This window comes from Salvelinus namaycush, chromosome 10 (genome assembly GCF_016432855.1).
Source record: "Salvelinus namaycush isolate Seneca chromosome 10, SaNama_1.0, whole genome shotgun sequence".
NCBI lineage: Eukaryota > Metazoa > Chordata > Actinopteri > Salmoniformes > Salmonidae > Salvelinus > Salvelinus namaycush.
This window is the reverse complement of record NC_052316.1, coordinates 5673559-5689880: the sequence shown is the minus strand read 5'-3', so window position 1 is coordinate 5689880 and position 16322 is coordinate 5673559. Positions and strand designations below refer to the sequence as shown.

The 16322-nt window shown below is 40.8% G+C and overlaps 1 protein-coding gene across 1 annotated transcript in view; it reads left to right on the top strand.

Annotated features, from left to right (window-relative positions):
- Positions 1-16322, top strand: part of LOC120054610 (26S proteasome non-ATPase regulatory subunit 1-like) — a 102178-nt gene that overhangs the window by 48837 nt on the left and 37019 nt on the right. The window contains exon 17 of the mRNA XM_039002084.1: positions 7661-7775. Within this exon, the coding sequence (XP_038858012.1) occupies positions 7661-7775 (115 nt within the window). The remainder of the gene's footprint in view (positions 1-7660; positions 7776-16322) is intronic.

Genomic DNA, 16322 nt, shown 5'->3' with positions numbered 1-16322 from the left:
TTCTCTTCAAAGATGAATGAGGGGTCAGGAAAAAAAAAAATATATATTAGTAATGAATTTTTGTTCGGCCTATTTATGTTGTTTGTGTGCAAAGCACAAGACCATGGCTCTGATGGCACTTCCAGTCCAGGGCTTGACATTGTCCTACCTAAAAAAGGTTAGATTCTTTACTTGTCTGAAAGCTGAAGTCGCCACCCCAAAAATAATACTTTAACATCATCGCCCAAAATGGTGACAAAAAAATTGTGAAGTACATAGGAGGGATCTGAAAGAATTTTCTGCACTTGCCCATAGACGATGCTATCGTCCCCTAGATTGCCCCCCCCCCCCCAAAAAAAGACTGCGAGCTCAAACTTGCATATACGGGCGAGGGAGGAGAGGAATCATGACACTATCCAGGTTTTCATCCAACCTTTTTAAGATAGTAAAGTACATGTCGGATAAAAAAAATGTAATGACAGTTCTGATGGAAACAGAACATTTTTTCGGTAAAATTCCCAAATGTTCCTCAAAACAAAATACGCTACACACGGTGGGATCTTTTTGTGTCTAAAATTTAATTATGTGAAAAATGTTGGTGGAAATGCTTTCATGCTCAAATATTGATATAATAACCATCATATCGAAGTAAACTTGAAGTCATGCGACGCCGTGTGAGTCACCCACTACCACTGATTGGGAAAGCATGTTTTCTGTTAGGTTACCGATGAAATAAATTAGGACGAACTTCACAGGGTGATGAAAGTGCAAGGTGATGCGCTTGATGTTCAACTCCAGTAAATATTGAGGGTCTTATTCTGGTGACATGATAATCGATGCTCGGCTGCTGTCTGCCTACGAAAAATAATTTTTTATTTTGTTCATAATCTCATCATGTAGGCTATACGTGCGCTATAGCCAACAGCATCTCATCACGTAGGCTATATGTGCGCTGTAACCAACAGCATCTTATCACGTAGGCTATACGTGCGCTATAGCCAACATCTCATCACGTAGGCTATACGTGCGCTGTAACCAACAGCATCTCATCACGTAGGCTATATGTGCGCTGTAACCAACAGCATCTCATCACGTAGGCTATATGTGCGCTGTAACCAACAGCATCTCATCACGTAGGCTATATGTGCGCTGTAACCAACAGCATCTCATCACGTAGGCTTTAAGTGCGCTGTAACCAACAGCATCTCATCACGTAGGCTATATGTGCGCTGTAACCAACAGCATCTCATCACGTAGGCTATACGTGCGCTGTAACCAACAGCATCTCATCACGTAGGCTATACGTGCGCTATAGCCAACAGCATCTCATGTGTCCACAGCAGGCAGAAAGTGTACAATGGAATAATGTGCAGTGGAGCCCAAAAATATTGCTTTTGTTGTGTTGAACTTGACAGTAACACTTGTGAGGGGGATTTATTTATTTTTTTACTCAGTGAATGTTATTTTTGCACACATGTAGCCTTGTGCACTTGATCGATGTCTACTTTAGTGGCCACTATAATAGAGCAAATAGAATGCCTGTTTGTTTCATTCTATTTCTACTTAAGATGTTTTTTTCCCAAGTGCAATATTTAGATGTGTGTGGTCACAAGTGTTATATTATAAAGCCTGTCATGGCTAACTGCAATATTAATGTATTCTTTTTTATCAAGACTTGAGTGTCATTTAGTAATGTCTAGGCGAAAATAACATTGGATTGCTTTCTTTACATTTTTTAGCTGTGAGTTGGGTTCACATGAACCACTTATTTTACACACAGAGACTGATCATGTAGATCATATTCTTTGTTGTTTAATTTGTTAACCTGCATTTCCCCCTAGCAGGGATTTCTTTTGCATGTTTCAGTTTTTGGGCCCTCACCAGTTTGCATCCCTGATTTAAATTGAAAGAGTAGTGTAATAGGCCAGTCATCATATCAAATGGAGAGAAAATTGACTTCGGCTATTGGCCCAGATCATTTGAGAGAGAGATCATTTGTCTTCTGCTTTGTGTAAATGTAATATGTTTATTGAAATAAACTATAGGAATATGGGAAATTTACTCAATGTCAACCACGCACTGCCAAATTACTGGAGTAATTCTTTGATATTTATGTGCAATTTTGTAGAATTTTTTAATTTTTAATTTTCTAGTTGTCCAGCAATTTATTTATTTTTTACTTGCCCCGGACAAGCTTTAATGTCCTGCAGTCATTACGCGACTTCCTTCAAATGGCACACAGAGACATAAAAATGGTACCCATGAGATCATTGGGCTTCATTGCCAAAATCCCGAAGTATTGCTTTTGATAACCTATTTTAATTAGTAGGTTTTGTATGTTCTTCAACTGCAAGTAGGAGGGATGCATACATTTATTTTGTAATAGACTAAGCTTTGCTCAACTGTAAGATTTGTTCAAACTACTCGCTAGAAAAATCTATCTTGCTATTGTTTGTTCTACCTCTCTCATTATTACCTTAGCCCTATCATGTTTTTAAGTTATTCAGAAACAACCTAAAACTTTCTGAGAGACCGTAGATCTCCGTTGGCTAAAATGATGTGTTTCATGTTTAATCATGAAGTAGCACGGTGGGAGAAACCCAGCATGCATAAAAATTGTCATTCATATCAAATGGACAGAAAATACAAAATGGGGCTTTTATAGAGTGTCTGCTATATGGTGTTTGTTTATATGGACCAGATCATCTGACATTGAGAGAGGAAAAAAACTACATATTTTCTGACTGGACATTTTGCACTGCTTTGGTGATAATCTTAGCTTTGTCTACATTGTTCTCTTGCTTTTTGTAAATTGTTTGTAACATATTTATTGATATGTTATGCAGGCTGCAAAGGAATAGGCCACTTTGCATGGCCCAGCTTTGAACTACCAGGTCATGTCTCTACTGCGTGGTGCTAGTCAAGTTGAAATAGGTTATAAAGTGCATCGTCTGTCACATCACAATGTCGTCAACATCGACGATGGCTGTCAATCATATTCGATAACTGATACTATCGTAAATATCGCTGAACCCTAGTGTGCGCGCACACACAGACATATCTTACACTCATGGTCAGAATGTACAGCTAACTCCTGGGGCATTCCGTTTAACTCTGCTTATGAGTGGCTCTAAATGTGAATTATTTCTCTGCAGTAGCAAAGCGAAAGGCACATTCAACTTCAAGCCATTGCATTGCCACACAATGGTCGTAACCTTACATTTAGAAAGCATTGGATCATTGGCAAGTTCTTATTTTACCACACCCTCATATTTTGTAAACATTAGCTTGATGGATGAGAATTGTGGCATTGACAATTTTGGCACTGGCAGGAATGTATTGTTTTGCCATACAATAGACTTTATAGGCTACCTGACGACCCCATCCACAAAGCCTGTGTTTGGACACAGGTCTCGCTCTACTCTCTACAGGTTGCGGTTGATCCAAGAATAGATTAGTGGTAGTCATATATGTACCAGAGTAGCATCTCATATCCCTGCTGGCGAAATTGAAAGGCAATCCAGATCTTCCAGAGATTTGCCATTTGTGATCAATTAGAGCCCTGGTTGGCCAGTTGAAATGCGATGCTAAATCCAAACAGGCCAGTTGACATTATGCCGCCGGAATTCACCACTGCATTAATGGAGAAGACTGAATGAATGACCCTGGGAGGTTAATCGATGTATGTGCATAGAACCTTCTGGGCTTTATCATTGACACTGAAAGTGTTTTAGACCCTTTCCGAGTACCCTAAGGTACTTCATTTAGCGTTTGATTACAGCGAGCCGATTGTACTCCGATAAAAGCTGAAGTCAAATCACTCTATGTTTCCTGCTTGTTTGTGTTAGGGTTGGTTAGATGCTAGTATTTTAATTGTGTGTAAAATCAAGACGGCGCAACTCACAGACATCAACGGATTCTGACGGTTTTCGTGAACTACTCCTATGTTGTTTTCGGGTTTAAAAGTCTACTAATCAGGCTAAAATATGTTCTGAGTGGGAGCGCAACCGTATGAATGTGTACATTGTATTCAGTGTCCTGCAACAGGGATCCATCTTTATTCCTCCTGACCTCTTCACTCCATCAAACCAATAAGGTTTAGTTTTCTCTGAGAAGCAAAGGACCTCTTCAATTGCCCGCAACGCGTCACATTTCTGGGAGAGAGTGGCAAATGTGACGTTTTTGTGAGTTAGTGGCATGGGAGTCATCAACGATGATGCCTGTTTTTTGGAGAAAGCTGAGGAGTCTGTTTTTTTATAGAGGATTGGTTTACCGCCTAGCGTTTTTTGAGTGAATGACGATTAATACCTGACTGATAGACTCCCAATTACCATTACAAGGAACCGAATCGTTCTGGGAAATCTGAAGGCACATGGTAATCTGATCGGTTTCACTGTTCATGCCGAGGCAACGTTGGTCTTCTCAAGCGCCTTTCATAGCATAGCAGGGTGTATAACACGCTCAATATGATGTGCTTACTTCATCCCATTGTCAATTGTTTTCTCCTCTATGGTTTCAACCATGTCTGTGCCTGAGAGACTTCCTAATTCAAGACATTACAACGGGCTATACCGTAATACATTTCCAACACTGGTAATACAGCACACATTATACTGATTTGAGTAAGAGGTGACTTGTACAGTTATGTCATTACTTCAGAGGAAATCCCTCTCTTTCTCAGGCAGTATTATTCCATGCCAGTTGTAATTTATTGCATTCCCTTTTTTTTGTGACCAAATATGATTCATTAAACATTTCATTTAGCTGACAGGTTTGGCTAACCGTTGGCAGGAGTTTTCACTAAAAGATACACTGGAACACACCGTACAGGCTACAATCAACAGCACATTTTGTATTTTTTTAAGTTAGACTTTAATTTTCCCTCAAGTTATGAGTGGTCCAAGGTTGAAAGCCATCCGCAACTTTAGAAGAATTGGGAAAGATGGAGACTGCGCGCATGTGATGGTTGGCCACTGACTGTTTTTGGCAGATCGTCGGCCATGTGTGTCCTCTAAGACCTACCTGTCTTGTTCCAGCAAGAGTCGAGTAGACCAGATTTTCCTTCTCTATCTGGTCCCGCTTCATTCCTCTTAGAACAGAGCCCATTAAATTCACTTCACATCTCAAGCGCCTAATTGCAAATGGCACTTACCCTAACGGCACATTAAGTGCTAAGTAAAGATGCAGTTACGAGAGGTTAGGGTCCCAAATCTACATCCCCTGGTCTCCGCCCGTACACCCCACACTGCTCTTACCTCTATATTCTCACCCCATACTCCTGTAAGGGTTCTAATGTCCCAACCTGAACAGGGAAGGCAGTGGGTTAGGATGGGAGGAAGATTGACCATAATCACCTTGTGTAAATTGTTTAAAGAAACCATCTTGATACAGCTGCCTGGACTTGGGAGAGTTTGTAAAAGGTATTTGAGTCTTGGTTCAAAACGAACATGTGAGGAGGCTCCTCATAGTGAGACGGTTGGGCCCGTGGAAGCCAGGAAAATGTGATTGGGAAGAAGCCCTGGCAGTTACATGTGAAACACAAGATGGTCGAAGGTAGTGGAGTGGAAGGGTTAGCCAGAATATTCACTTCATTACCCTGGTGGTGTTAGACTTGATGTAATATTCTGCCAAAATCCACTAAGTTGGCATGGGGCACAGTTTTCTGCAAAAATCCCATCACCTAAATGATGGTGTTCTTTATTATTATTTAATGAAAAACATTATTTTATTAACTTTGACTGTTGGGTGGATGTTAAAATGTTTCAGTGTGCTCGTTCTTTTCGTAAGACTAAAAGGGATCTTGACAAAGTGAACGAGTTAAGAGGCTGGCGTCGCCCCTGCTGTACGTCATAATTGACTTTGCTCAGTCTTCACTTAAGTCAGCAAAGAAATAACAATATATACTTAGCAGAGAATTTTCTTTTCCTCCATTCTGCGCTAGACTCATGCCATTATACTTCAAGCCAAAGATTTCAATCTAGCAAAATGGTTAAGCACAATGTTTTCCCTTTCCCATACAGCACAACCAGATAAAATGCATGAAGACTTTGTGTTAGACCTATAAATCACTGCCCCTATTTCACACAGCACACACGCCCCACCAGTGCTCCCCTCCAACACCGGTTCAGAGTTTGGTTGTTGCAATTCCTTTTGATGTGCTGTATCTTTGAGCCACCTGTCGCCTGTACAATTCTGTATACTTCTGGCCCCTCTTTGGACACTGTGTTAACTAACCTCCAGACGAGCTTCAATGCCATATAACTCTCCTTCCGTGGCCTCCAACTGCTCTTAAACGCAAGTAAAACTAAATGCATGCTATTCAATCGATCACTGTCCGCACCTGCTCGCCCGTCCAGCATCACTACTCTGGACGGCTCTGACTTAGAATACGTGGACAACTACAAATACCTGGGTGTCTGGTTAGACTGTAAACTCTCCTTCCAGACTCACATTAAGCATCTCCAATCCAAAATTAAATCTAGAATCGGCTTCCTATATCGCAACAAAGCATCCTTCACTCATGCTGCCTAACATACCCTCGTAAAACTGACCATCCTACCAATCCTCGACTTCGGTGATGTCATCTATAAAATAGCCTCCAACACTCTACTCAACAAACTGGATGCAGTCTATCACAGTGCCATCCGTTTTGTCACCAAAGCCCCATACACTACCCACCATTGCAATCTGTACGCTCTCGTTGGTTGGCCCTCGCTTCATACTCGTCGCCAAACCCACTGGCTACAGGTTATCTACAAGTCTCTGCTAGGTAAAGCCCCGCCTTATCTCAGCTCACTGGTCACCATAGCAGCACCCACTCGTAGCACGCGCTCCAGCAGGTATATCTCACTGGTCACCCCCAAAGCAAATTCCTCCGTTGGTCGTCCTTCCTTCCAGTTCTCTGCTGCCAATGACTGGAACAAACTGCAAAAATCTCTGAACCTGGAGACTCATATCTCCCTCAGTAACTTCATGCACCAGCTGTCAGAGCAGCTCACAGATCACTGCACCTGTACATAGCCCATCTGTAAACAGCCCATCTATCTACCTACCTCATCCCCATACTGTATTTATTTATTTATCTAGCTCCTTTGCACTCCAGTATCTCTACTTGCACATTCATCTTCTGCACATCTACCATTCCAGTATTTAATTGCTATATTGTAACTACTTCGCCACCATGGCCTATTTATTGCCTTAACTTACCTCATTTGCACTCACTGTATATAGACTTTTTGTTTTCTTTTGTTCTACTGTATTATTGACTGTATGTTTTGTTTATTCCACGTGTAACTCTGTGTTGTTGTATGTGTCGCACTGCTTTTCTTTATCTTGGCCAGGTCGCAGTTGTAAATGAGAACTTGTTCTCAACTAGCCTACCTGGTTAAATAAAGGTGAAATAAAAATATATTTCTATAATGATAATAAAGCCTTGGACCTGGTGCCAATTGGATTAATTCTTATAGAATGACCTGCAATGTTGATAAAACCCCAGTCTCTTCAAAGATGGCTGAGACAGTTCATCATAAGAATAATAATGATGATGATGATTAGTAATGGATTTTTGTTAGGCCTATTTACATTGTTTGCAAGGCTCAAGACCGTTGCTCGGATGTTTGATGTAAATAACAATGAGCGTAACTGTATTACAATGTCTTTCTCTATCTTTGTGTGTGTACAGGACCCCAGAGCAGTGCCCTAGTGTGGTGTCCCTCCTGTCAGAGAGCTACAACCCCCATGTGCGCTGCGGGGCCGCAATGGCCCTTGGCATCTGCTGTGCCGGGACAGGCAACAAGGTTAGTGCCCCTTCCACCTCATTACTGTACATCCTTTCCCGACCTCCCTCCCTCCCCTCTCTGTGAACAACCTGTAAATTCTATTGTCCAGTCCAAAATCAGCCCATAGGCTTAGCTGTAGACACTTCTTAATGCAGCTTCATGAATCTAAAATAATTTAAAGGGTCTATGAAGTATTGCGAAAGCTCCTCCTAGCTTACCACAGGGCTGTGTTGTATCCCTCACACACACCATGAGTGTAGCAAAATAATGGACACCACCGAATATCTGAGGCTAACCGAGGCTAACTACTAGAAGACTCAACCTCTGCTAGGAACATACGGAGAAGGAACTGCCAGATGTGTCATAATAGCCCGGAAGTAAAGCTGCACTGGGAGCCAAATTTGAAATTGAATACATGGAGTGGTTGGAAAAAATCTAATTAGAACATGATTTAAATGTATTTTCAGAAGGGCTGTGGTCAACGTTTAAACAATACATTAAATATAAACATTACAATGGTAGTGGGGAGCTATTTTATACTTTTTTCACAGATCCATTATTTTCCCATTTGTCTTATAGCAACCCTATATTGTTGGCAGCCCTGGTGTGAAGGGGAGATAGGGCAGAGTAGACCGTCATATGACCCTAAATATTTTTGCTACTTGGAATTACAATTTAAGAGAACCAGTGCTTTAACAGTGAAAAATAAAACCTTACATCTGTGCTGTTTGGGAGCAGGTTCTGAAGGTTTGCATTAAAAGAGTGTGTAGGCTACTACATATCACTGGTGTAGCCTATAGGCCTGCTATGACATTTTTTTTACAGCATATAACCTGATTGGATCCCCCTCACCTACTGAACCAACACGTTATACAGTGCAAAGCCCGCCACATGATCTCCAGCCCAGACCACCCACTCCACCACTGCTTTGATCTCCCATCAGGTCAGAGAAATCGGACAATTAAATGGCGCACACTGCACGCTTTTGGAGGAGTTTCATCCTACGGGCAATAATTTATTATGAACAACTCCCCATATGGGCAGGGATGGGAGGGTAGGAAAGGAAAGGAAAGGTATCTTTCCTATTGTTTTGTTTCCTGCTGTGTTTTCTATATGTGTTGTTTAGGCCTACATGAGAAGTGGGAAGATTTTCCTCTTGTAGGACAAACATGAATCTGAATCGGAATTGTTTTCACTTTTCCATCATATGACAGTCATGATTCTAATGCATTGATACAGTTGAATTCAATCAATGAATCAAAGGTTAATGCCGGTATTATTTTCTCCTTCATGGCATGAGGAGCGTAAGCTCATAAACTGTAGAGAACTTAAGATTGATTGGCTTCTTTCTCGCATTGATACATTTCACACCTTCACAATCCAGAGCCAAACACACATTTGAATGACACACATGAGGACTTGATTAACATAATGTGGGATTTGATGGATTATGGTCTTCTCTATTCGCTACAGAAAATTGTAAAGGAATAACGTTAAAAAGTAATAAACACACAGGTTAAATCTTAATTACAATATTAGTGGGAATATATCCATGATAAAAACTAACGCTCAATGAGTGAATGGGTGTGGAGTCAGGCGCAGAGAGCAAAGGATACGGGGAAAAACACGCTTTAATGTCCAACCAAAAAAAGGTACAAATGGTAACACCAAACATAGGCGTTAATAACGCCACTTCAGTACACTCAGGTAAAATAATCCGGACAGCGAAAAACCTCAACGAACACCTCACACAAAACAGAAGACAAGCCCGCAGAAACAGAAGCGGGCTAAACGAACTTAAATAACACCACCCTAACAACCAAACAATGAACAGGTGAAAACAATTAGACAAAACCAAACGAAAAAGGAAAAAGGGATCGGTGGCAGCTAGTAGACCGGCGACGACGACCGCCGAGCGCCACCCGAACGGGAAGGGGAGCCACCTTCGGTAATATTCGTGACAAAAACAAGAGAATGGAATATAATTGGATAAATTACAAAAAAGATTAGTTGATGCAGCCACCACTCGCGTGTGGATCGCTAATTGTTTTTATTTTTTTTGTTCTCCCCAATTTTTTTTTGATCTTGTCTCATCGCTGCTACTCCCTAATGGGTTCGGGATAGGCGAAGGTGGAGTCATGTGTCCTCAAACTCTTTAACGCTCTTTAACACCCACCAGCTTAACCCGGAAGCCAGCCGCACCAATGTGTCAGAGGAAACGCTTTTCAAGTGGCTACCGGGGTCAGACGGGGTCAGACTGCAGGCACCCGGCCCGCCACAATGAGTCACTAGAGGGCGATGACCCAATCGGAATTGCCGATTAATTATTTTTGGACACCGATTTGGCCGCTTTAAAAAAAAACACCTTTACACCTTTATTTTACTAGGTAAGTCAGTTAAAAACAAATTCTTATTTTCAATGACGGCCTAGGAACGGTGGGTTCGACAGATTTTTACCTTGTCAGTTCGGGCATTCAATCTTGCAACCTTACGGTTAATTAGTCCAACGCTCTAACCAGCTGCCTCTCATTGCACTCCACGAGGAGACTGCCTGTTACGCGAATGCAGTAATAAGCCAAGGTAAGTTGCTAGCTAGCATTAAACTTATCTTATAAAAAACAATCAATCAATCATAATCACTAGTTAACTACACATGGTTGATGATATTACTAGCTTATCTAGCGTCTCCTGCGTTGCATATAATCGATGCGGTGCGCATTCGCGAAAAAGGACTGTCGCTCCAATGTGTACCTAACCATAAACATCAATGCCTTTCTTAAAATCAATACACAAGTATATATTTTTAAACCTGCATATTTAGTTAATATTGCCTGCTAACATGAATTTATTTTAACTAGGGATATTGTGTCACTTCTCTTGCAACAGAGTCAGGGTATATGCAGCAGTTTGGGCCGCCTGGCTCGTTGTGAACTGTGTGAAGACTATTTCTTCCTAACAAAGACAGCGTAACAAAGACAAACTTCGCCAAACGGGGGATGATTACACAAAAAAAAAAAAAAAATGGTTGCACGACTGTACCTAACCATAAACATCAATGCCTTTCTTAAAATCAATACACAGAAGTATATATTTTTTTACCTGCATATTTAGCTAAAAGAAATCCAGGTTAGCAGGCAATATTAACCAGGTGAAATTGTGTCACTTCTCTTTCATTCATTGCACACAGAGTCCTGGTATATGCAACAGTTTGGGCCGCCTCGTTGCAAACTAATTTGCCAGAATTTTACGTAATTATGACATAACATTGAAGGTTGCGCAATGTAACAGGAATATTTAGACTTATGGATGCCACTCGTTAGATAAAATACGTAACGGTTCCGTATTTCACTGAAAGAATAAACGTTTTGTTTTCGAGATGATAGTTTCCGGATTTGACCATATTAATGACCTAAGGCTCGTATTTCTGTGTGTTATTATGTTATAATTAAGTCTATGATTTGATAGAGCAGTCTGACTGAGCGATGGTGGGCACCAGCAGGCTCGTAAGCATTCATTCAAACAGCACTTTCGTGCGTTTTGCCAGCAGCTCTTCGCAATGCTTCAAGCATTGCACTATTTGACTTCAAGCCTATCAACTCCCGAGATTAGGCTGATGTAACCAATGTGAAATGGCTTGCTAGTTAGCGGTGTGCGCGCTAATAGCGTTTCAGACGTCACTCGCTCTGAGACTTGGAGTAGTTGTTCCCCTTGCTCTGCATGGGTAAAGCTGCTTCGAGGGTGGCTGTTGTCGATGTGTTCCTGGTTCGAGCCCAGGTAGGAGCAAGGAGAGGGACAGAAGCTATACTGTTACACTGGCAATACTAAAGTGCCTATAAGAACATCCAATAGTCAAAGGTATATGAAATACAAATCGTATAGAGAGAAATAGTCCTATAATTCCTATAATAACTACAACCTAAAACTTCTTACCTGGGAATATTGAAGCCTCATGTTAAAAGGAACCATCAGCTTTCATATGTTCTCATGTTCTGAGCAAGGAACTTAAATGTTAGCTTTCTTACATGGCACATATTGCCCTTTTACTTTCTTCTCCAACACTTTGCTTTTACATTAATTAAACCAAATTGAACATGTTTCATTATTTATTAGAGTATAAATTGATTTTATTGATGTATTATATTAAGTTAAAATAAGTGTTCATTCAGTGTTGTTGTAATTGTCATTATTACAAATAAATTAAAATAATTGGCCGATTTTAATCGGTATCGGCTTTTTTTGGTTCTCCAATAATCGGTATCGACGTTGAAAAATCATAATCGGTCGACCTCTACAATGTAGCCTAACATCGCTTGCAAACTGAACTTATGTGAGATTTGTTTCAATATAGAAGCATTGGTCCTCTTTAATTTTCATTCAAGGTTCATATCAAAATATTTCCAGGCATATCGGATGGTCTCCTCTCCTATAACAGTCACGCCAAGCATAGGGTTGCTGTAAGACTGAAATGGGAAAATAATATATCTGTGAAGAAACTATGAAATAATTCCCCAATAACTTCTGATATATATATTTGCATACGTTTGATGTATATATCTATTACATGAATAGTGACCACATCCCTTCCCCGAAAATACATTTAAATGTTGTTTTAATGTGATGTTAATTTCTTCTCCACCCTGCTCCATGTGTTCCATTTCAAATTTGGCTCCCGGTGGGACTTTACTTCCGGACTATTATGACACATCTGGCAGTTCATTCTCTGTATGTTCCTATACCCTCTGTAGCCTCTGTCCGAGTTTTCAGTGCCAAAAATATCATGAATGAATGACACTGAAGTAAGCAAATGTGTGATTACTTTTCGAAAAGAGTAATACAGTGCATTCGGAAAGAATTCAGACCCCTTGACTTTTTCCACATTTTGTTACGTTACAGCCTTATTCTAAAATGGATTAAATAATTTTCCCCCCCTCATCGATCTACACACAATACCCCATTGTGACAAAGCAAAAACTGTTTTTTATAAATGTTTGCAAAATAAAGAAATACCGTATTTACATATGTATTTACATTCCCTTTGCTATGAGACTCGAAATTGAGTTCTGGTGCATCCTGTTTCCATTGATCCTCCTTGATGTTTCTACAACTTGATTGGAGTCCACCTGTGTTAATTTCGGAAAGGCACTAACCTGTCTATATAAGGTCCCACAGTTGGCAGTGCATGTCAGAGCAAAAATCAAGCTATGATGTCGAAGGAATTGTCCATAGAGCTCCGACACAGGATTGTGTCGAGGCACAGATCTGGGGAAGGGTACCAAAAAATGTCTGCAGCATTGAAGGTCCCCAAGAACACAGTGTCCTCCATCATTCTTAAATGGAAGAAGTTTGGAACCACCAAGACTTTTCCTAGAGCTTGCCGCCTAGCCAAACTGAGCAATCGGTGGAGAAGGGCCTTGGTCAGGGAGGTGACCAAAACACTGATGGTCACTCTGACAGAACTCCAGAGTTCCTCTGTGGAGATGGGAGAACCTTTCAGAAGGACAACCATCTCTGCGGCACTCCACCAATCAGGCCTTTATGGTAGAGTGGCCAGAGGGAAGCCACTCCTCAGTTAAAGAAAGGCACATGACAGCCCGCTTGGAGTTTGCCAAAAGGCACCTAAATACTCTCAGACCATGAGTAACAAGATTCTCTAGTCTGATAACCTAGATTGAACTATTTAGCCTGAATGCCAAGCGGCACGTCTGGAAGAAACCAGGCACCATCCCTTCGCTGCAAAAGGTGCTTCAACAAAGTACTGACTTAGTACTGAGTTATGTAAATGGCATATTTCAATTTTTGCAAACATTTCTAAACCTGTTTTTGCTTTCTTATTGATGTATTGTGTATAGCTTGATGAAGGGAAAAAACGATTTAATCAATTTTAGAATAAGGCTGTAACGTAACAAAATGTGGAACAAACTTTCTGAATAAACTATGTTCAAGTCTAATAAATGATATAGAAAGGGAATGAATGAGAAATTATACATTTTGCGCAACTCAGGAGAAGTTTGGTTTAATGTTTGGTTGGTATATCGCCACTGGTGGTCAGGGATCTAGGGGAGGGAGAAGAGGCCATCCTCTTCACCCTCGTCTTACCAAAGTAGCAAGGACCCTTCAGCACACAAAAAAGGGACGCCTGAATGGAAGGGAATTAAAGTTAAAGTTCTCAATCAGCTTGCAGGTGACAAAAATAAATTTCATTATTGAAAGGTTTTTACTCTAACATTTGAACATGTAACGTAATTTCATATCTGATAGTCCATATATGAAATAATGTGTGACTAAGTAGCAAAGTTACGAACCAGCTAACCTTAGACCAGAGGGGTATCCTACAAAGCAAGCTAGATCTACTCAGGGTTTTCGTCATGTGAAGCTTCAGTTAGTTTCACATGAAGCTCCGGCTTCATCCGTACTATGACGGTTGATATTGCTCGTCCGCCTGCTGCTAACTCTAGCAGGCTTGTAACGGCGTGTGCATTTAACACAAGGCTAATCAAACTCCGAACTCTTCATTGAGACAATGCTGAAACATCAATCCATGGGTGAGTCAGTACCATATTTTCATTTGTGCCGAAATCAAAATGAAAGACAAGTAATCTTGCAAATTCTGCAGGCTGTGGTGTGAATTAGGCTTTTAGAAGTGCCATCTTTATTAGTTATCGTTAATGCCGTGTTTTGTGTGCTTATCAATGGACAAGCAACTTTTTTCCCAATCTTATCAATATTTATTTATTAAGTCATACAAAAGTTGCATTGAGTGAAGTTTAAAATACATTCTGTCATTACAAAATATGTAATGGGAAATATCTTAACATTACTAATTTCTATCACAAAAAAACATTTGATTAATAAAATATTAAATCAGTCATCTTCAAATGATGGTGACAGTGGCGACCCGTCATTCAGGGCAGGTGGGGCAGAGCCCTACCTGTTTAGCTAAAAAAATATACAGTACTAGTGAAAATTTGGACACACCTATCAAGTTTTTAAAAACTATTTTCTACATTGAAGACATCAAAACTATGAATTAACACATTTGGAATCATGTAGTAACCAAAAACGTGTTAAACAAATCAAAATATAAAAAATGCCTTGAGGACAGCTTTGCACACTCTTGGCATTCTCTCAACCAGCTCCACCTGGAATTATTTCTTGAAGGAGTTCCCACATGTGCTGAGCACTTGTTGGCTGCTTTTCCTTCATTTTGGGGTCCAACTCATCCCAAACCATCTCAATTGGGTTGAGGTCGTGTGATTGTGGAGGCCAGGTCATCTGATGCAGCACTCCATCACTCTCCTTCTTGGTCAATTAGCCCTTACACAGCCTGGACATGTTGGGTCATTGTCCTGTTGAAAAAAAACGATAGTCCCTCTAAGCGCAAACCAGATGAATGTCGTATCGCTGCAGAATCGCTGCGGATTTGGTGGTGCGCATGTAGCCTAAAGCCTGTTTTAGAGAGATGTAATCATCAAATATTGTAAGTGCTTTCATTGTCTGCTTATAAACCCCCTTTTTATCCTACGGTTCTGACTTGGTCAATACTGTAAGAACGGTCCATGTTCTGAATTCTGTCGCTGTACATTTCAAAAGTGCTGAACAAATAGTTATATTGACCACGTCCATCTTAGCTCGCTCATTAATGTCTTAATCGATATTAATAATTGCCTCTTATCAGCTCATCGTTCCCATGACAAAGTTTGTACATCTCATATGTCAGTAGAAACCACATTTGTTTAACCAAGTCAGCTATGTTTTTTTTTTTTTTTAAGGCAGTAAATGAGGCTGAATTAACTGTTTCGCTGACCGTCAAGGCTCCGCTGATAGCAAGGTGTAGCGGTGGTGCGTATTCACTCCATGGTGCTGAAAAGAAAGCTTTGTTGTTGGGACAGCTTTATATTATATACCACCCTGCATACCACTGCTGGCTTGCTTCTGAAGCTAAGCAGGGTTGGTCCTGGTCAGTCCCTGGATGGGAGACCAGATGCTGCTGGAAGTGGTGTTGGAGGGCCAGTAGGAGGCACTCTTTCCTCTAGTCTAAAAGTATCCCAGTCCCCCAGGGCAGTGATTGCGGACACTGCCCTGTGTAGGGTGCCGTCTTTCGGATGGGACGTTAAAACGGATGTCCTGACTCTCTGAGGTCATTAAAGATCCCATGGCACTTATCGTAAGAGTAGGGGTGTTAACCCCGGTGTCCTGGCTAAATTCCCAATCTGGCCCTCAAACCATCACGGTCACCTAATAATCCCCAGTTTACAATTGGCTCTTTCATCCCCCTCTCCCCTGTAACTATTCCCCAGGTCGTTGCTGTAAATGAGAACGTGTTCTCAGTCAACTTACCTGGTAAAATAACAGATAAATAAAATAAAATATTGGCCCTAACAGTTTGTGGGCACCGTTTGTCACCGTTATAGTGCAATTAATGTGCTGTGTAGTGGCTTTGCTGGCATGCTTCTAAGAAGAAACTGAGTTTTTAGGAATCATATCACAGATAAACCGACACATTATGAGATATTAGCTAGCTATATAGTTAGCTAGCTAGTTGTTATAAATGACTGTATATGGGAT